Consider the following 21,215-nt stretch of genomic DNA (forward strand, 5'->3'; position numbering starts at 1 on the left):
TTCCGTGATGATGAATTCAGTAAGAGGTTCAATATTCCCCTCTCTGCTTCCTAATCTCACTGGACCATCTACAGGTTCTCACTACACCATCTACAGGTTCTCACTACATCATCTACAGGGTCTCACTGCACCATCTACAGGTTCTCACTCCACCATCTACAGGTTCTCACTACACCATCTACAGGTTCTCACTCCACCATCTACAGGTTCTCACTACACCATCTACAGGTTCTCACTACACCATCTACAGGTTCTCACTACACCATCTACAGGTTCTCACTGCACCATCTACAGGTTCTCACTGCACCATCTACAGGTTCTCACTACACCATCTACAGGTTCTCCTGTCCTACACCATCTACAGGTTCTCACTACATCATCTACAGGTTCTCACTAGACCATCTACAGGTTCTCACAAGACCATCAACAGGTTCTCCTGTCCTACACCATCTACAGGTTCCTCTGTCCTACACCAGGTTTGATCCTCCGTTCTACTACAGATCATGTTATCTTCCCCTCGATTTTGGAAGAACTGAGGGCAATAAAATCATAAAACAACTGCAGGTTCAGTAAGTTAAAGTCCTGCCATGAGTCAGCTGCTGTCAGGTGCTACGGTTACTCCTAGCTAGTCCCTCGTCCAGAGGGCTGCAAATACCGGTGTGGACTTTGGCTGTCTAGGAGGGGGCTGGTACTCAATGCTGGACTGGACTTTACCCATGTGGAACCTAGACAGTGACGGCTGGGTCTGAATCCTGGACTGGCCCTTTCCGGTGTTGACCTGGAAGCTTCAACTAAGCGGGCCTCGCCCCTCCCCAGAGGCCGGGACGGCGGCTCCGTCGACTCACCTGCGCCTCGCTCAGCCCCAGCTCCAGCATGTCCAGACTCTTGCGGATGAGGAGCGACTTCTCCTCCACCAGCACCCCCTGCTCCTCCTGCTTCAGGCAGCGCAGCGTGCCCAGCACCCCGTCCAGGATGGAGTGGTGCTCCTGCTTCAGCGCGTCCAGGCCCTGGATCACCTGCCGCGTCCGGGAGATGATCTCCTCCTGGCACATCCTGTCCTCCCCAGAAGGGTCCTCGTCCTCCTTCACACACACCATGGTGGACATGTCCTCTCGCATCCTGGGCGGAGGGACGGACACAGGGGTCGGGGTTAATGTCGGGCTCACTGACGATCCAGAACCTGTGTGTAGCCTTTAGACGAAGCTGTTAAATTGACTTGCATGTATTTACAGTTACATTAAAGGGGATTCGTGCTGCCGCTTTTAACCAAAGCGACCATTCATTCACACGTTCACACACCGACGGCGCAGTCCACCACGCAGGGCGACAGCCGGCTCGTCAGGAGCAGAGAGGGACGGAGACGGGGTTGACATCATGTTTTCCTCACTAACGATCCCGAACCTGTGCAGCCTCTGGAGAGTATCCAGGAGCTTTGGATTTACACGCATACATTTACCTTTTTACATTTAGGGGCTTTAATCCAAAGCGACTTGCATACCATTCATTCACACATTCACACACCGACGGCGGAGTCGACCACACAAGGCGACAGCCAGCTCGTCGGGAGCAGTCAGGGTGAGGTGTCTTTCTCAGGGACACCTCGACACTCAGCTAGGAGGAGCCGGGGATCGAATTGCAACCTTCAGGTTACCGGTCAACCCGCTCTACTTCCTGAGCTACTGCCCCCCGCACACCAACATCCATCCATTCACACACGGCGCTGTCGTCCATGCACAGCGTGACCCGTTTCGTCTGGAGCCGTGAGGGGTCAGCTGCCTTGCTCCAGTACACCACAACAGAGGGCTAGGACGGAACCAGCAACCCTCGGCCAGGGAACTCTGTGGTACTGGAACCCATTAGTCCTGGATCATTAACCAGTGGCTGCGGGTAAAACCGTGGGCGTCATTCGCCTAGCAGCCATCTTGGTTATATCTTGGTTGGTGCGTTAAGGACCGAGATGGCTGCCAGGTGACTAAGGCCGGCAGACCTGTGATGTTTGGGTCGGGGTCGTTAGTCGGCCCCCTCAGAGGCTCCTAGTGCGAAACCAAAGCCCTTTGAAATCAAATCTCACCACTTAAACACGTTATCGGAAATCCCTGCTTTGTGTCAATGAGGCATAAAAAGCAACAGCCAGCCCATTTCCAGCGAGCGCTATAAAAAGTTTTCCCCCTGTTTACCGTTTATTGACCTGAGGCTTTACACGAACCGATCGATCGTGTTCTCTGAAACATAGAGAGGAACAGGCGCCTGGAGCAGGCCATGAGCTGGCCAGGAGCAGAGGCCAGGAGCAGAGGCCAGGAGCAGAGGCCAGGAGTAGAGGCCAGGACCAGGCCAGGCCCAGGCCAGGACCAGGCCAGCAGTAGGCCAGGAGCACAAAGACAAACAAGGGGAAGGCCGCCAAGACACACGCTGTACAAACAGCGGTTTGGTTAATGCTCTCCCACCTATTTACCTATACTGGTCCATTACTACAGTGTTACTGGGACTGTTATCGAAATGTTGACGGTACATTTGTAGTCCTAGGTTTGAGTCAATAAGGGTCGTTATTAATGATGACAACATCTGCTAGTTGGCTGGGTTCATGAGTCTGATGAGCTGGTGGGAAAGCTGGTAGATTACATGGATTTCACCTCCCCCAAATATGCTCACGTAGTTTAGTTTTAGTTTATTTGTTTATAGTTTTGTGGACAGTCCACTTTGCGAAGGAGCAGCTTTAGCCTATTTGGCTAATTTCCAGCTGTAGTCCCCAGCCAGTTGTCAGTAGACGACCGACAATACACAACAGTAAAACAAATTAAAAAAAATACATTACATTTATAATTACAGCAGGCCTGGGCAAAAAGGGGAAAAAGACAAACAAACATATTGCACACAGTTGGAGCAAGAACAAACAGGCAAGCACAGATGATGGCAAAGATAATGTGTACTTGTAGGTACTGGTTGGAGGTGGGGTCACCTCAGACCAGTACCTACACGACCAAACTGGTTAAGGGGCGAGGTCACCTTACTGTGGGTTGAGGTGGCTTTAGGGAAGGGCTGCTTTGGACCTGAAGTGAAACTCAGAGGCACAGCACTCGGCTTCCTGTTTCGATCCGAAATCTTTTATTTAGGTCTTGACACAAAGCAGAACACTGTGCGGAGCCGGCGGACGATTGTTCACTGCTCACTTTCTCTGAGGGAACTGGTTCCAACTTTCAATTGCCATTCAGTGACTTCGTGCCGTACTTGAATGATCACATTTTAGTGGATACGATCCAGGAGCAGAAAGGTGCAGCCCACTGCGCAGTGACACACCTCCCCTGCCTTGATCCCTTACGTCCCTGAACAAACAGAGCGGATACATTCCTGTACATGAATCATCCTCATCCGTCATGATCTAGTGATTGATCAAACATAGGATGCAACCCGGGAAAAAATGAATCACTCCGAATCTCATTCAGCAGATGGTTTGATAAAACGTTACAGTGAGCCACTCATGAGTTGCCATTGCAGTACCCTCTGTCCACCAGCGGTGGCGCTCGCCCTTAGGGGTTTTAACCTCGGCACTCACTCGGTCGCTCTTCCAAGACCACAATGAGCCGAAGCAGGTCGTTTATGACCGCTGGCGGTGACCCACATGACAGCAGGCTCCATGCTCTGTGTCTTCTCATTGTACTCATCATATGGACCTGGAGGGGAGACGGGTGAGGAAGCGCTGATGGAGACAGAGCTACCACTGTCCAATCAGCCTACAGCCCAGCCTGTTGTAGGCCTAGCCTACATGGGACTCCATAGTCAAATATCAAAAGTTAAAATTAGCACCACCGCTAACTACCAGGAGATACAATGTACTGGGGTACGGCAGGAGGCCAACTCAGACTGATGTTATTTTCGGTGGTTGAAAACAGACTTGTTTAAAATGGCGGCCACAGGAAGTGACACCCATCGACCACTCGCTAAAAGGTGAACACCAGGTAGCACATCGGCAGATCACAGGCGGTCTGGTCGTGAGCTTGTGGTTCTGGCTGGTACACGGAGATGGACCTTCCACTTACAGAACACATGGACCCGTAGACGGTTCTTCCCACTGGTTCTGCTTTAAAACAAGACAACAGCAGCACTGGTGTCCCGGTGGAACCATCTAGGCCAGGTCCACCAAGACACCAGTACCAGTGGTGAGCTCCCGGTGTCTGGTGTTGTGTTTGTCTTGGTTGCTGACGCAAGCTCCAGACAGCAGATCTTCCCTTGGCAGCCGTAACTGTTGAATACTTGTCCTGTTGCTGATCGAGGAATCTAACATCATCTCTAGCAGCCGTGCCACATGACAGCACTATTATTATTTAATAGAGCAGATAGAGGAGATGAACCAGCAGGCAGTAGAGATGGACCAGCAGATAGAGGAGATGAACCAGCGGTCGACAGGTGGAAAAACATGAAGGCAACAACAAGTGGTCCCCAAGGTAGTATGAGGTTGTGTCAGTCAGACTGAGGGGAGCTCGCCGTTGCCATGGAGACGGACCAGATTAAACACCACAACCCAGGGGGAGAGTTGTTACCTATCTGGCAATGTTTACGTTCAGTCGTTACAAGTGAAATGTTGGAAGTGTGTGTGTGTGTGTGTGTGTGTGTGTGTGTGTGTGTGTGTGTGTGTGTGTGTGTGTGTGTGTGTGTGTGTGTGTGTGTGTGTGTGTGTGTGTGTGTGTGTGTGTGTGGAGGCTACACTGGGACCCACTGTGGCTGTGTTGTTGTCTCCACAACACACACAGCGCATTCACACACACACGCAAGCAGGCGAGCTCCCCGCGCGGAATACCAACAACATGCGCACATGCCCCATCACGCGACTCCCAGTGGCACTGGTATCCCAGGGTGCATCAGAAATGCATTTAGCCCCTAGATCAATGATGTTACATTTACAGCTCTTTGTGTAGGTCTTAGGCTAGAAATGAAAACGCTTGGGTGTTAGGTTATAGACGGCTAAGTTTAGTGTCAGGTTAGATATGGTTTAGTTTAGTGTTAGGCGAAAGATACTTTAGTTTAGGTATGAGGCTATAGACGGTTAAAGTGAAGGATTATACTAACACCGCCATAAGGTGTATTACTTCTGTATTACACCTAATACAGAAGTATTGGGTGACATACACAGAAGTATTAGGTGTACAAGGTGTATTAACAGAGGTCTTATTACACCAACTTCTACATTTTCTACCTGTGCTATATGGGATTAAAAGAGACTGTGTAAAATAACAATCTGTATATTATGTTTTAGATACAATTAAAACAAGGAAACTAATTATTATATATTATAGTGTCAACATGCCTCAGATATAGTATATTCCAAAACCAAACCAGCAGAAGATAACGCTAGACACATTGATTTAATCAAATTTAATGTATGTGACGTCAAATCTTGGATTCCCTTTAATCCCAAAGATGCCAAGAAGAGAAACCAGGTTTATGTTGTCCTGTACAGCACCCTAATCCCGACCAGGGTGGACGGTTACTGGCAGATCGGCAAGATTCGGGTTTTGAACCGAGGCTGACTTCCTGAACTCCACATCTGAAACTCTTGGTTTCATTTTGGTATTAAAAAAATAAATAATGTTTCACGGCTGCCGATATTACCGTACTCAGTAAACACACAAGTATTACATGTAATACACAGGTCCACGGTAGGTTGGCCACTCAATGCAGTTTACCGTGAATATACTGGATCTCATAGAGATCTTCTAAAGGCACATGTTTGGCAGAGTTTCAAACACAGAGTTGATTTATGGGGAAATGTGCCACACTGTGGAACAGAACCCGTCCACACGGCTCCGGTCCGCCACGCAGAACCAGATCCACTACCAGGCAGAACCAGATCCACTACACGGATTACATTCCGCATATCTCCTCCCCACAACTCGGATTAACCTGCAGGACCAGTCGGGACACTTTGAGTCCTTCACACCGCAGAGGCTCCGTCTACATCCCGGAACACATGCTACCATCCCACATCCACAGACAGGTCCCGGACCTTGACCTGGACCTGGACCTGGACGTCCCGCATCCAGTAACACAAGAGAACCAAAGAAACATGTTCAAGTCCACATGTCCCACACACCACGACCACTGACAACACTTCTCCTGAGCTGAGCTCCAGGGTTAGGGTGGAAGTGCGCCGGGGCGCGGGGGTTAGACGGAGCCGCTTACCGTTCTCCAGGACGTCCGCCGCCAGCGGAACCGGTCGCGTCTGTTCCTTGGCCTCTGACCTCAGGTATAATACAACGATACGAACTATTTATGTCGTTTCCGTAGACCTGTACTATAACCACACCGTGCGCCCGGACGCTCAGAGACCTGGACCTGGTCAGCAGGAGATCATGTCGTCTCTCGGGGTAAAGCGCGGAGGAGTCGCTTCTGACGCGCGGCTAGCATCGAGCTACATAGCTAGCTGCTGTCCCTCAGCAGGCCGGGTGAGGTTGTTGTCTGTCCCGGGTCGAGTGTAACCCCCCAGCGGGACCGTCTTAATAATAGGATCCCGTTAGAAGCAGGTGAGAAAGGAGAGTGAAGACGCAGACCGCGGAGGGGTTGACAGCTCGCTAGTCCGCTGGCTCCACTGCGGCTGCGCGCACACCCCCCTCCCCACCCCCCAGTCTCTTCCCAGATAATGACGTCAACCCAGAGATTACGGCCGATGCATCGATTGATCTCATTGAAGCACCTGATTTGAGAAATACTCTGCGGTTTCCCCCAATAATGTGAATTCATAATATGAAGCAACAGGTTCCAGGGATCGATTCAGTTATGAATTGTGGACAAGGTGTTTTAAACATGCAGGCGTGACCATGCTGTGGATTTACACGGTACCCCAGATTGCTGTTTATAAACCCAACGATAATAACAGTTATAACAGAGTAAGTAGAATTACAGTTTACCCACCGTGTGGTTTCACGATGGTGCTGGTATGGGATTAAAGGTGAGCCGTAACAGCAATATACACATTTAGAAGTAAAGACTAGTTACATTTATTGCGGTGTGGAGCTTTTCCTGGTCTGCATGTGTGTGCGCTAATTCTCCCTCCTCACATAAAAACACAACAGGCCGACAGTAGCTGGGAGGCAGAACGCTTTAATTGTTTCATCATGAGGGCGAACTACTGGGAGTTCTGTTGGTGACGGTCTTCCAGGCGTTGGTCAGCGCCACCCGGCCCATGAGCAAGGTGATGCGGAAATTCCGTCGGTACCATTCCCTAGAGCACAAACAAACATAGCAATTAATACTGTGACAAGATTTGAGAAAGGGGTCTTTTCAGGTGATGCGATCAGACGTGGGGGGGGGGGGGGGGGGGGCGAAGTGTCAAAGATTCCGTCCACCTATTAAATTATAAAACAGATCCGTCTCAAAAGACGTTTCTACACTGCCAAATATGCCCGTTTTATGCGCGCCTTTTTCCCGGCTTGGTCAGCGCTTTTACACTGACTGAGGTTCTGACCATCGTGGGAGAGAAGGTGATGCAGGCGCATTGAACGAAGACGGGGAGAGATGACGCGATACACGAGAAAGACGCAGAGGAACTTTCCTTACGAGGAGCCGCGACCAAACCGGCTGGGCAGTGTAAAAAGGAAGACGTATGTTGGGAGGCGGCACCGAAGTGGGAATTTAACCCTTTGTGTACCGCATGAGGAGCTTTTTTTTTCGTTTCATCCTGAATATTTTTTGGGGGACATTTCAGTCGTCATTTGACATTGGTGGGGACACGTCGTCCCCTGGTCCCCACCCAAATCTAGGCTCCTTGCATCAGTCCCCAAGAATACTCACTGGACCCCACCAGTCACATCAAACTGAAACCCCCACAAACGCACACGCATGCAAACACACACACACATGCACACACACAAACACAACTCACTTGTTGTAATTTGCATGTCTGGTCCTGTTTGTGTCCAGGAAGCTTTTGTAAAACACCGCCATCTCTTCACTGCCCAGCGTGTGCTTGCGTCCTGTGAAGAGGGCGAGCAGCAGAACTGAGAACAGATCCAGGAGCAGCTTCAAACAATACAAGCTGTGTTGTCTGAACCGACTCCACTTATAGACCGCTTTGCATTCCACATCCTGTCACAGATTGTTCTGCACTAGAGCTGTTTTTTCTCAAAGGACAGAGGTCCTTTGAATGACATTATATATGCCGCATATTGCGCCAGTCTAGATGAATATAGACACAAGATAGATTCAACTAATTTAGCAGACGCTTCTATCCAAAGAGACATTCAATTCAAGCCCCATGTCATTAAGGAGCAGGTATGGGTTAGACTGTACCGAGTCAGGTAATTAAGGAGCAGGTAGGGGTTGGAGAGTACAGAGACAGGTCATTAAGGAGCAGGTAGGGGTTAGACAGTAGTGTCAGGTCATTAAGGAGCAGGTAGGGGTTAGACAGTACAGAGACAGGTCATTAAGGAGCAGGTAGGGGTTGGACAGTACAGAGACAGGTCATTAAGGAGCAGGTAGGGGTTAGACACTACAGAGACAGGTCATTAAGGAGCAGGTAGGGGTTGGAGAGTACAGAGACAGGTCATTAAGGAGCAGGTAGGGGTTAGACTGTACCGAGTCAGGTAATTAAGGAGCAGGTAGGGGTTAGACAGTACAGAGACAGGTCATTAAGGAGCAGGTAGGGGTTAGACTGTACCGAGTCAGGTAATTAAGGAGCAGGTAGGGGTTAGACAGCACAGAGACAGGTCATTAAGGAGCAGGTAGGGGTTAGACAGTACAGAGACAGGTCATTAAGGAGCAGGTAGGGGTTAGACAGTACAGAGACAGGTCATTAAGGAGCAGGTAGGGGTTAGACAGTACAGAGACAGGTCATTAAGGAGCAGGTAGGGGTTAGACAGTACAGAGACAGGTCATTAAGGAGCAGGTAGGGGTTAGACAGTAGTGTCAGGTCATTAAGGAGCAGGTAGGGGTTAGACAGTACAGAGACAGGTCATTAAGGAGCAGGTAGGGGTTAGACAGTACAGAGACAGGTCATTAAGGAGCAGGTAGGGGTTAGACAGTACAGAGACAGGTCATTAAGGAGCAGGTAGGGGTTAGACAGTACAGAGACAGGTCATTAAGGAGCAGGTAGGGGTTGGACAGTCGTGTCAGGTGGAGCAGGTAGGGGTTAGACAGTAGTGTCAGGTGGAGCAGGTAGGGGTTAGACAGTAGTGTCAGGTCATTAAGGAGCAGGTAGGGGTTAGACAGTAGTGTCAGGTCATTAAGGAGCAGGTAGGGGTTAGACAGTACAGAGACAGGTCATTAAGGAGCAGGTAGGGGTTAGACAGTAGTGTCAGGTCATTAAGGAGCAGGTAGGGGTTAGACAGTAGTGTCAGGTGGAGCAGGTAGGGTTCAGGGGGCATCTTGCTCAAGGATGCCAACTGGTAAGAATGCGGCAATCTGGTTTTGCATCCAGAACCCCGCGGGCAAAACCCTAACCCCTGCCCTATCTGGACGCATCTGGGGGTAGAAAAATACCAGATACTGGTGGAAACAGGAGAGAATGGCTTGCATCAAACATGCACGCAGATCACTACTTCCGGTGTGGGTATCAACGTGTGTGACGTGGTACGAAATGGAAAGCTGGTCTCACCCTGCTGATCCCGGCCTTCCAGGCCCCGGGCCTTCAGCTGGGAGCTGACGTACTCATCCTTCTCCTGAAGAGACAAACATGGACAAAGTTCACTTATTCAGGCATCTTTCCAAAGCTGTTCCACAATTTTACGGATTTGTGACAATAAGTTCCTTGTACAATGGTGCTCTCTGCTGGTGACGTGAGGAATTACTGGTGATTTTATAAGTATGAAGCAGCTTGACCAAGAGGGCAACATGGATTTCTATGAAGATTTAACTAAATGGTTCTCAAAATGATTTGAAAGTCACATCAGCAAATGAACAGCTAAAAAAATATTGTTTTTATTGTATTTCATCCTTTTCCATAACAACAGATTCTGACAATTTGTCAAATAACAATAACATGAGTACAGACATACAGACAATAACATGAGAACAGACATACAGACAATAACATGGAGCACAGGACTACAGACAACCTCATGAGTACTGACAATGACATGGACTACAGACACAGAGACACATCACATGAACCACGGAGCTGAGGTCGGGGTCCGGCCCAGTAGCCCGACCCCCTCACCCTACCTTGCTGAAGGCCACGTTCTGGTAGGCCCAGAACTCGTGGTTCCAGACCTCCGTCTGCTGCCTCAGCCTTCGCAGCCTCTCCTCCAGGGCCGACTCCTGGGCGGGGACGTGGTACGTGATTGGCCGGATGTTTGACAGCCTGTTGGGTGGACCAATCCAGTCATGGGTGGAGTCTGGTGCCGGTTGGAAGGCGGAGCTCTGCACGGAGGATGAAACACAGTAAGTCTATCTGAAAGAGACGCTAGGGTGCGATAAGGTACAGTACTTTACACTTAATGCAGCAGAACGTTTTCGACCCAAACAGAAAACCACGGTCAAGTCAAGTCCATTTCGTTTGTGAAGCCCCTAATCACAGTTCCAGTCTCAAGGAGCTTCCAGGTCATATATGTGTGCCCCCCCCCCCCTAACCTTAGCCCCCCAAAGGGCATGAAAAAACTCCCTTCATTATCAATGGAGAATAGAATAATTATGAACAACACATACACACAAGTTGACTAACATTTAAACTCACATTTTAGTCTGCAACAGAGTTATGTGTCAACTTATACTATTCATCATAAATTCGTCATTTCGCTGATGCTTTATTAAATGCGATGTCACTGTGGAGCAGAAGTCGTCAGGGCATCCTGCTAAACCAGGCCTACAGGTAGGCTGGACGCTGCGAACACAGTCCTTAGCTTGGTGTCCAATAACAACATGTCACCCGAGCCCTGTACACACACTAAACGTTTGTATGAGAGGTTAGAGCCAGTGTCTTGCCGTGCTACCTGAGATACTACAGCCTCTCCCTCGGACCCTGATAACAGAAGACCTACACCAGGGACCTATCTGCTCTGGCCGATAAATAGGGCAAACAACGACCATTGTAGGTACTACACACACATACACACTCTGCTGACCTAAAACTACACACACATATGCAACACACACCACATATGGTCACATCATAACTACATACACATTGTCTAGGGTCCCTTCTCAAGATTAGGACTCCAAAAGACCATCACTCGTCCGTTCTCACAGACAGATTCCTTGTCTTTCCCTTTATATAATCATTCAGCTCGGAGGACCTCTTCTACAGAACGCTTAGTTTATGATCAGTGCACAACTAACCGTAACAGACTACCCTCATATATATATATATAGACTTCTCAGAGCTAGTATTCAGATTATTGGGTCACATGATTGTCATGAGGTTAGGCTCGTCTACTGGGAAACAAACTTTAAAGGGTGATAGGTTTCGTAACGGCTGGTATGTTTTGTAACAGTTTCCAAGTTTAAACGTGATCCTTTGCGTACAGTCTTGCATACTGCTGTATTGACCGTCTACACACTATGCATGTTCATCACGTCTGAACCCGTCCTTTGAGGATAATACTTTACCGTTTACACTTTCTCAGCAGCATAAAGACATACATTTCCATACCTTTGGGGACTCCTGGCCAGCGGTGTGTTGGACCGAGGCGCAGCCACGGTTCAGGGGTGCTTCTGCATGGTTACAGGGTCGCAGGTGACCTTCGGCTCTACTGTAGGACGGACCTCGTAACAGACGTCGCACTGTTTTGGTTGCCATTTAAAATACTAATTCTAGATCCGTCGTTTAATAAGAAATGACTCAGACGGCCTCTGTTTGACCACGGCGAGGTTTGTGTTGACGTCCGCTTCCAGGCGACGCGCCGTGACGTCAAACGCTGAATATGTTGGACGACCCAAACATTCCCCTTCTGCGATTTTTGAAACAGTCCATTTACATGTTACATTTAATATATTGGCATAAATATATCTGATATTGTCATTTGATTTAATTGTTGAATTATGCTTTGAACGCTGATTTTGTAAAGTGGGCTATAAACGCAAGTATTTTAATGAGCCGTAAAGGGAAAACTCCGTGCGTGATCATGGTTCTGGAGTAAAGTAGTTAGCAACCGAAGCTAGGCTAATGTTTATCTTTAGTGAGCGCTGCGCATCGTTTGAGGACAAGACAGATGGCTGTCCGGTGGTTATGCAGGTAAGATTCGAACTAGAATACTAGATCATGTTTACTGCCTTCATGTGAGTTACTCTTCCAAAGCATTTGAGCCTTAAGAGGCGGATCTAGGTGCTGATCGGCGTCGGAACCTAGCTGCGAGGAGACGATGCTAGTCCCTCTACTCCTGTGGACGTGGAGAGAGAGAGAGAGAGAGACGTTCTCTGTGTCGCCCTCACACACGTTACCCTTTTAGTGGATGATCGGTAGTCATGGCTACACACAGTATGTTAACAGTATATATCATGTTGGTGTTTAAAGAAGCACTATATACATTGTGTAAGACAAGTGAGTAGTGTAGTCGGGATCGCGATTCAGTGGGAGGGGCGACGCGCACCGCAGTGTTCCGCACGGCGCGGCGAGGCGCACCGGAGAAGATATCAAACCCGCCCGAACCGTCTCTGTGGATCGGACCGACACACACCCGGGTCGTCTTTAGCGGATGGAAACAGACATCCTCCAACATGTGCGCGAATGTGTTTGGAGTGCTGAAAAGGTGAGGCGTGAAATGCGTTTTTTCGGGGAGGCGTTCCTGTGCGGCGGAGCGGCGGCGAGGTGCGGAGCGACTCGGCTCGTATTGTCTCCCTCCAGGATGGTGCGCAGCCGACACGGGCTTATTGTGTGTAATGACTACCTTTCCAACGGCTTAAACAAATATGTGACGCTGTGATATGCGTAAGGCTATGTTGCCTGTTGGACGAATATATTCCGCACCTACGGTCGCACAATGCGCAAAGCGTTTGCTGTCGCATTCACTTCAACTAGCGGGTTATGTTGGCGTTAAATGGAAGAAGGCTTTCGATCAGTACTGAAAATGTTCGACATGGAGGTTTCTAAGCAACCCTGGTCCGCTTTGACTGAATCACTTTAGTGTGTGTGTGTGTGTGTGTGTGTGTGTGTGTGTGTGTGTGTGTGTGTGTGTGTGTGTGTGCGTGTCACACACGCCCCCTAGTCCTCTCCCAGGGGACTAGGAATGTTCACTTGATGCATGACTTGGTTTCCCCACTTCTAGTATTACTGATTTATTAGATCATGTTCGTTCATTTTGGAGTTAGTCTAGGGCTGATTCAATTTTGGAGCTGGTCTCTAAAGACCAGAGACCAGACCTCGATGAAATGTCAGCTTGCTGCTGCAGATGTGCACTGATGGGGACATTAGAAGAACCAGGCTAATGGAGCAGACAGGGAGAGGAGAACCGAGAACGTTTCACAATGTTTCCACGCGAACCACCGGGATCTGGAACAGGTGGTTCAACCCGGTCTCTGTGTGAGGGTCTGGCTCAACCCGCTTCCGTCCAGGCTTGTCTCCCTGGTTTCCTCGGCTCCTGAGATAGCGGTCCCCGCCACCTCCCTCTTACATAACAACCCTCCAGCCAACAAGGCTTCCTAATCCTATCGGCTTCGCAAACACTCCACCGACAACAAGTGGCTGAGCGTTGGAACCGCCACTCAGATCGGCCCTAATCAGAATTGTGCGCTTTTATTTTGACACGCTGTCGTGGTGCCAGGAGGAATAGGAACCAGGATCCTTTGGTTCTGCAGTTCCTTTGTGCTCCTGCATGCCTGCAGCTAAGGACAGCCCACTCTGTTAGTGTTATAGACGCTTGTTACAAGGAGGAAAATAACATCGTTCTCGTGAATATGGACAAGGTATTGCACTCTATAGTATCACATGAGGCAACAGGGCGGGTCACACGACCCAAGGGGTAGAGATTGAATTGTATTGCATCGCTCTTTACGTCCAGCACAACGACAGGGATCTCAGTCAACAGGACAGAGGGCTTAGTGGCTAGTCAACTAGCCTGTACTGTAGACAGGCCAGAGGGCTGTGGCTAGTAGTGGCTCACTAGTGGCTCACTAGGTTGTACTGCACTAGGTTGCACTAGGTTGTCCTAGTCTGTTTTACATAGTTTTGAATGACGACTCTGTAAGGTGACCTTGGGTGTCTTGAAAGGCGCCTCTAAATTAAATGTATTATTATTATTATTATTACTGTAGACGGGACAAAGGGTTAGGGCTACTAGTGGTTCACTAGCCCGTGCTGTGTTGCTGGTAGGGGGTCAGGGCTGCTATGCCACCTCTATGGCCGGCCTCCAAGCCTCCAGAACATTCCAGCGGGGCCTGAACATTCCGGAGGGTGAGCGCGGTGTATTGTGGCGGGTCGTCGTGATGTAACGCTACACTCCCGTCTCCTGGCTGCCCGGCCGCTGGGTTCAGGTCCCGGTTGAGCGGGCAGAGCTGCTATCCTGGTAGCGACCGCTCTGCAGGTCATCGTCCTCCCCTGCCTTCTTCATTCTTCGTCCTTCATTCTTCATTCTTCTGCCTCGTTTCCATCAGGGTGACTAACAGCTGGGGAGAGAATGTCAGGGGGTCATTCTTCTGTCTTCCCTGACATGGGGGAGGGTGGGAGGGGGTTTGGGGGGTGAGGAGAGGTTTGGGAGAGTGAGGGTTTCGGGGGAGTGAGGAGAGGTACGGGGGAGGGAGGAGAGGTTTGGGGGAGTAAGGGTATAGGGGAGAGAGGAGAGGTATGGGGGAGGGAGGGGAGCTTTGGGTGAGTGAGTGAGGAAAGGTTTTGGGGGAGTGAGGAAAGGGTTTGGGGGAGTGAGGACAGGGTTTGGGGGGAGAGAGGAGAGGTTTGGGGGAGTGAGGAGAAGGTTTAGGGGTAGAGAGGAGAGGTTTTGGGGGAGTGAGGAGGGGTTTGAGTGAGTGAGGCAAGGTTTTGGGGGGCGGGGGGTGTGTGTGTCTGTGTTGTCAGCCTAGTCTGGGGGTGAAGGTCCTGCCTCTGATAGACCTCTAGCACGGGGCTGTATCTCGGTGGTCGTCCGTCTGCCAGCCGGCCTGCGCCCTGACGAGCGTCCTGGTTGTCATGTCGGTGACGCAGGGCTCTGCATGTGGGTCATCTTAATCGGTGACTGTCGGCCCGGCCGGACATCGAGGGCGGCCCCGTTCTCCGTGTCAAGTGTTGAACTCCCGCTCGGCCGGCGGTTGTCATGGCCACGTCGGCTAATCCGAACGGTCACAACAACGGGAATGACACGGAACACAGGAAGGGCACCGGCAGTCCGGAGCTAAAGGGAGGACCGACCTGCATGTTTGTAACACAGCGAACCGCACGGCCCGGGCCTCTGAGATCAGGGACAGCAGGGGGAGTACAGATCAGCTCTGCCTGGCCCGGCAGGGAGCCGTCTGCTCCGGGGGGAAGCGGGTCTGGTTCCGGCCGAAGAATGGGAAACGCATTACAACACAATGTTGAGCGATGGCTGAACCAAAAAAAACTCCATTTGTCCTGGCCCTGTGATTGCGTAACCTTTTGACAATTATTATGTTTCAGAGTGTCTTAGTTCTAAGTTTGTTTAAAAAAAGGGAGTGTTACCAGCCCACACATCAAAGCCTGCTCTATGGAAAATGTTGTACAAGATTGTGATTTGATGATTTGAGAAGAGATGGCTTGTGTGTAAACCCTCCTCACTTCATGCTGCACACACATTCACCCATTCACACACATTCACCCATTCACCCAGACACACACATTCACCCATTCACACACATTCACCCATTCACCCAGACAAACACATTCACCCATTCACCCAGACACACTCACAATGACCCATACACACACATTCACCCATTCACCCAGACACACACATTCACCCATTCACTCAGACACACATTCACCCATTCACTCAGACACACATTCACCCATTCACTCAGACACACACATTCACGCATTCACTCAGACACACACATTCACCCATTCACTCAGACACACACATTCACCCATTCACTCAGACACACACATTCACCCATTCACCCAGACACACACATTCACCCATACACTCAGACACACACATTCACCCATTCACCCAGACACACACATTTACCCATTCACTCAGACACACACATTCACCCATTCACTCAGACACACACATACACCCATTCACTCAGACGCACACATTCACGCATACACTAAGACACACTCACAATGACCCATACACACACTCACACATTCACCTATTCACTCCGACACACACATACACCCATTCACTAAGACAAACACATTCACCCATTCACTCAGACACACTCACAATCACCCAGCCACACACACATTTACCCAGACACACACACATTTACCCAGACACACACACACACAGATTCACCCATTCACCCAGACACACACACATTCACCCATGCGTGTTTGTGTCAACCAGCCCAGACACCACCCCCTCCTGGTCAGAGCAGGGAATTGAACCAGCGAGCCTTGTCTCTGGCCATGTGACGTGGGAGCAGGTGGCTGTTGATTGGCTGGCTAGTTGTGCCGAGCGTTGGCCTCCAGCCGCCGTGTCTCTGACCCTCTGTCGTCGTCCCCCCCCCCCCCCCCCCCTCCAGCCTGTTCGGGAAGCCCTTTGATGGAGGCAAGAGGATGGACCACGGCGGGTCCCAGGGCCAACCGGCCCCTCAGCCGCAGCCGCACCCCTCCCAGGGCCCCTTCCCCCAGTACTCCCAGTACCCCCAGTACGCCCAGTACCCCCAGTACCACCAGTACCACCAGTACTACCAGTACCCCCCGCCGCCGCAGCAGCAGCCGCAGCCGTACCAGCCGCAGCACCCCACCATGACGCGGCTGTACGAGGTGCAGCGCGAGGTGGCCTCGCTGGGGCCCCAGGTGTGCACCTTCAGCGGCCTGCAGGACGAGCGCGAGTACAAGCGGCTGGAGCGCGAGCTGGCGCGCCTGCAGACGGACGTGGACGGGCTGGACACGGAGGGCCGCGGCGAGCTGCAGGCGGCGCGCAAGCGGGCGGCGCAGGAGCTGGAGGGCCTCCTGCGCTACCTGGAGGAGAACGCCCGCCACCCGTCCCGCCTGGCCATCGAGGAGCTGAGCCGGGAGGCGCGGCGGCTGGTGGACGAGGGCGTGGTGGCGCCGCAGCGGGCGGGCGGCGCGCCCGAGATCGGCGACGAGCTGGTGGACGCGCTGCAGGCGGTGGTGCTGCGGCTGACGCAGGTGAAGACGGAGGGGCGCGTGCCGCTGCGCAAGGCGCGCTACCGCGCCCTGACGCGGCTGTGCGCCGTGCAGGCGGTGGTGGAGGGGCGCACGCGGCAGCAGACGCTGTCGCTGCCGCTGTCGGGCGACACGCACGCCTCGGTGCACCGCGTGAACCAGGCCATGGTGGAGGTGAGCGTGGCCCGCAGCCAGCTGGTGGCGCTGCTGATGGGGCTGAGCGGGCGCGACAGCTGCGCCCACCTCTCCCGCGTGCTGACGGAGCTGCTGGTGGAGCTGGACGCCCTGGACGTGTCGGGCAACGCGGCCGTGAGGAACTACCGCAAGCAGGTGGTGGAGGAGATCAACGGGCTGCTGAAGCACCTGGACCTGGAGGTGGAGGGCGACGACACGCGCAGGTGCGGACGGACGGACGCAGGGGACACGCACACACACATGGAAGACACACAAACACACACACACACACACACACATGGGAGACACACAAACACACACACACACACATGGGAGACAGTTACACATAGAAACACACATGGGAGACACACTCACACAAACACACACCCATGGGATATACACACACACGCATACAGGAAACACACACACACAGGAGACACACACACACACACACACACACACACACACACACACACACACACACACACACACACACACACACACACACACACACACACACACACACACACACACACACACACACACACACACACACACACACTCGTCATTCACAACTGACTAGTGAGTCGATGTGGTGGCCTGCTGGGTTTAGCCAGTGCAGTGATGTTAATGTGTGCGTGTGTGTGTGTGTGCGCGTTGGTTGTTGTTCTCCAGGTACGACCTGGCGCAGAACGACTCCATCCGGGAGATCGAGGCGGTGCGCGGCCACGTGTCCCACCTGCGGGGCGAGGTGCTGCGCTACGCCGGCTCCCGGGACGAGATCTGGCCCAAGGCGGAGCTGCAGAGCCTGCTCACGCACCTGGACCAGGTGGACACGGCGAAGAACCCCTGCATCCGCGAGGCTCGCCGCCGCGCGGTGCTGGAGGTACAGGCGCTGGTCACCTTCCTGGACCTCCGCGAGGCCCTGGCGCGCCGGCAGACGGGCCCCGGGGAGCCGCCCGCGCACCGGGCCGTGTGGCTGGTGCTGGGCAGCCTGTCGGAGCTCCAGGCACAGGTGCTGGGCTTCGGGGGCAAGCGCGCCGACAAGAGCTACATCCTGCTGGAGGAGCTGCTCACCAAGCAGCTGCTGGCCCTGGACGCCGTGGACCCCCAGGGGGACGAGAGCACCAAGGCCGCCCGCAAGCAGGCCGTCAAGTTCGCCCAGAACATTCTGGGCTACCTGGACCTGAAGACGGACGAGTGGGAGTACTGAGCGTCCCCCCCCGGGCGTCTCCAGGGCAGGGGGAAGCTCGGAGCAGGAAAAACGGGAACGCTTTGTAAATAAACGGCTCCGTCCGGCGGTCCGCCGTGTGTAAATACGGACTCCGACTCCCAGAATACACAGGGGCGGCGTGTTGTGTTCCCTTGTTGTCGGTGTCGCCGTGGCGAGAAGCCACGGGCAAGAACAACACATTTTGTGAGATACACGTTTGGAGAAGAAAAAAAAAAAACGTATTCCAGTGACACTTTTGCCTCCTTGAAGGTTTACAGAGTTTTTTCTAAAGAATATCTTGTATGTGGTCGTATGCAAGTTGTCCCGTTATGTGTCCTCGTGTTTGTCGTCTATTCGCCGGCTGCAAAAGCGCTAAAAAAAAAACACATCCGTCTATGTCGCTGCAGGCGTCAGCGAGCCGCACGACCGCGCCCGCGTTAACCCTCGCTCGCGACCCTCTACTGCGGTCCGACGGTAACTCACACAGAGAACCCCCGCGCGCTGAACGGCGAGGGGGGGCGGCGGTGACGGCGGGATCAGTGATGGAGCGCTATATAGGTTTGGACGCCGGTGGACGTGGCGGCCACGAAACGTGCACCTTGACCCGCTCTAAAACCAAAAGATTGGTTCTATTTAAAGTGTGATACCAAGGGTGCCGGCGTACGCACAACTTGGCAAGTAAGTCGACCTCAGACTGATTCCACCTCCGGAGGCGGCTCCACAAACACAGAGGCGCTGCCAGGACTGACACTGCGGGGGGCCACGCTGCGCTACGCTCACACTTGGACGGCCCCGGGGTGTTCATTCGGAAGCAGGATATTAAAAGCGCCCCTATTTAGAGATCAGCCCATTAGAGACACACTCCCGTCACAATGGGGAGTGTCTACCCATATGTATGATGGGTAGTTCGGCCTACCAGTTAGTGCAGTGCAGCAGGTAGGCTGGCAGTTTATCAGTAGACCAGAGACTACCAGTTGGCACAGTCCACTGGTTACTGGTAGGTTAGTCCACTGGTTATTGGTAGGTTAACACTAGACCAGAGACTGCCAGTTGGTACAGTCCACTGGTAGGTTATCAGTAGACCAGAGACTACCAGTTGGTACAATCCACTGGTTACTGGTAGGTTAGTCAACTGGTTATTGGTAGGTTATCAGTAGACCAGAGACTACCATTTGCTACAGTCAAGCTGGTTACTGGTAGGTTATCAGTAGATCAGAGACTACCAGTTGCTACAGTCAAGCTGGTTACTGGTAGGTTATCAGTACACCAGAGACTACCAGTTGGTACAGTCCAGCTGGTTACTGGTAGGTTATCAGTAGACCAGAGACTACCAGTTGGTACAGTCCAGCTGGTTACTGGTAGGTTATCGGTAGACCAGAGACTACCAGTTGCTACAGTCCAGCTGGTTACTGGTAGGTTATCAGTAGACCAGAGACTACCAGTTGGTACAGTCCACTTGGTTACTGGTAGGTTATCAGTAGACCAGAGACTACCAATGGGTGCAGTCCACTGGCTAGGCGAGTCTATCTAAACTAGGCTCCATGAGAGTCGACGCACGCTTGGATCTGTTACATTCGAGGCCAAAGTCTTTAAAGACCCTAATTACAGCGAGAGCAGTTGGTGTTTTTACAGCACTGACCTGACGCTAGGTCACTCTACCAGCATGCTAGCATGATTAGCTGGTGTGTGTGTGTGTGTGTGTGTGTGTGTGTGTGTGTGTGTGTGTGTGTGTGTGTGTGTGTGTGTGTGTGTGTGTGGCTTGAGATACCAGCGCTGGCCTCCCGGTTATTCTGTCACCGAGCAACCCTCAAACCTGATTAAAGAAACCCCACCACCCCACCTGGTGTGGTGTTCAAAGTGCCCCCGACAGTGGCACCCCAAGTGGGAGTGTAGATCACCATACCACCTGTGTATCCACTGGTGGGTTTATCCATCAGTCATACTGGCTGGACACGCCCCCTTGTGAGGTCACTAATGGGCGGGTTTTGAAATGGCTTGTAATGGCTGATCAACGTCACACGCACTCGAACAGCAAAACACCATTTCCTCTTCCTTCAGTCGTGACTGTGTGCACTGGCCTGTCGTCGGACTAGGGCGGGGTCCAGACAGAAAGCTCCTCAAGGGGGGGGGGGGGGGGGGGGGTGACTGACCGACCAGCGCTAGGGGGAGAGGGAGGTGTGGGGAGTAAGGTCAGGAGGACCTGGACTGGTATGACGGCTGAAAGCAACACAGGACCTGACAGTTCGGTGGATAGCCCTAGCTGAACATATTTAGCAGGCTGGCTGGTAGTTGCTAGCTGACCGTTGCTAGGTACAGTTGCTGGCTAGCCGGTAGTTGCTAGCTGACCTGAGCTGGCGACCGTTGCTAGGTGTGATTGCTGGCTAGCTGGCAGTAGCTAGCTTCCAGGCGCCAGCAGTGATGTGATTACAGTTGACAGCGTTGGAGTCTCCGCTGGACTGCGGAGGAGGGAGGAGGAGTATAGAATCTCTGTGCCTTTATTTATAACCTCCCCTTTTGTCTGTTCAACAAAGCCTCCACAACCACGCTTTCAATGTCTTAATGCACAAAACGTAGGAGAATAGGACTGAATGTTGGTAGTTAATATATGTATCCCCAATAAATAAATTTGCACTAGTCACTAAGGTTGTTTTTTTTATA

The 21,215-nt window shown here is 51.9% G+C and overlaps 3 protein-coding genes across 8 annotated transcripts in view; 1 reads left to right on the forward strand and 2 right to left on the reverse strand.

Annotated features, from left to right (window-relative positions):
- klc1a (kinesin light chain 1a) overlaps positions 1 to 6,601 on the reverse strand; it is a 26,202-nt gene extending 19,601 nt beyond the window's left edge. For 2 of the 4 annotated variants that reach the window (XM_056590035.1, XM_056590034.1), the window contains exons 1-2: positions 6,175 to 6,599; positions 846 to 1,119 (exon numbers count right to left, since the gene is read on the reverse strand). In XM_056590035.1, coding sequence (XP_056446010.1) covers positions 846 to 1,118 — 273 coding nt within the window. In that variant the 5' untranslated portion in view covers position 1,119; positions 6,175 to 6,599. Of the gene's footprint in view, positions 1 to 845; positions 1,120 to 6,174 lie in introns of all 4 variants that reach the window. The other 2 variants (XM_056590033.1, XM_056590032.1) reach the window with 2 other exon arrangements.
- Positions 6,602 to 7,029: 428 nt separating this feature from the next.
- On the reverse strand, positions 7,030 to 12,257 carry LOC130382349 (cytochrome c oxidase assembly factor 8). Its single transcript, XM_056590039.1, has 5 exons — positions 11,576 to 12,257; positions 10,150 to 10,347; positions 9,584 to 9,647; positions 7,874 to 7,964; positions 7,030 to 7,213 (listed from the first exon to the last, which is right to left on the reverse strand). The coding sequence occupies exons 1-5, from the start codon at positions 11,720 to 11,722 to the stop codon at positions 7,105 to 7,107; spliced, it is 609 nt and encodes a 202-aa protein (XP_056446014.1). The 5' UTR covers positions 11,723 to 12,257; the 3' UTR covers positions 7,030 to 7,104.
- Positions 11,380 to 20,668, forward strand: bag5 (BCL2 associated athanogene 5). 3 transcript variants are annotated; one of them, XM_056590036.1, is made up of 3 exons: positions 11,380 to 12,671; positions 16,561 to 17,568; positions 18,020 to 20,668. In XM_056590036.1, exons 1-3 carry the CDS (start codon positions 12,640 to 12,642, stop codon positions 18,555 to 18,557), a joined length of 1,578 nt encoding a protein of 525 aa, XP_056446011.1. In that variant the 5' UTR covers positions 11,380 to 12,639; the 3' UTR covers positions 18,558 to 20,668. The 3 variants fall into 3 exon arrangements, with proteins under 3 accessions (XP_056446011.1, XP_056446012.1, XP_056446013.1); XM_056590037.1 differs by having other exon boundaries at positions 11,380 to 12,157; XM_056590038.1 differs by lacking the exon at positions 11,380 to 12,671 and adding an exon at positions 12,683 to 13,824.
- Positions 20,669 to 21,215: the final 547 nt, after the last annotated feature.

The sequence above is a fragment of the Gadus chalcogrammus genome, chromosome 5, assembly GCF_026213295.1.
Source record: "Gadus chalcogrammus isolate NIFS_2021 chromosome 5, NIFS_Gcha_1.0, whole genome shotgun sequence".
Classification (NCBI taxonomy): domain Eukaryota; kingdom Metazoa; phylum Chordata; class Actinopteri; order Gadiformes; family Gadidae; genus Gadus; species Gadus chalcogrammus.

Coding starts and splice junctions, on each gene's coding strand:
- LOC130382349 (XM_056590039.1), bottom strand. CDS start 11,722: ATGGCAACCAAAACAGTGCGACGTCTGTTACGAGGTCCGTCCTACAGT. Junction 10,348..11,575: donor CTGGCCAGGAGTCCCCAAAG/GTATGGAAATGT, acceptor TCCTCCGTGCAG/AGCTCCGCCTTCCAACCGGC. Junction 9,648..10,149: donor AGAACGTGGCCTTCAGCAAG/GTAGGGTGAGGG, acceptor TTGTCTCTTCAG/GAGAAGGATGAGTACGTCAG.
- bag5 (XM_056590036.1), top strand. CDS start 12,640: ATGTGCGCGAATGTGTTTGGAGTGCTGAAAAG. Junction 12,672..16,560: donor GTGTTTGGAGTGCTGAAAAG/GTGAGGCGTGAA, acceptor CCCCCCCTCCAG/CCTGTTCGGGAAGCCCTTTG. Junction 17,569..18,019: donor GAGGGCGACGACACGCGCAG/GTGCGGACGGAC, acceptor GTTGTTCTCCAG/GTACGACCTGGCGCAGAACG.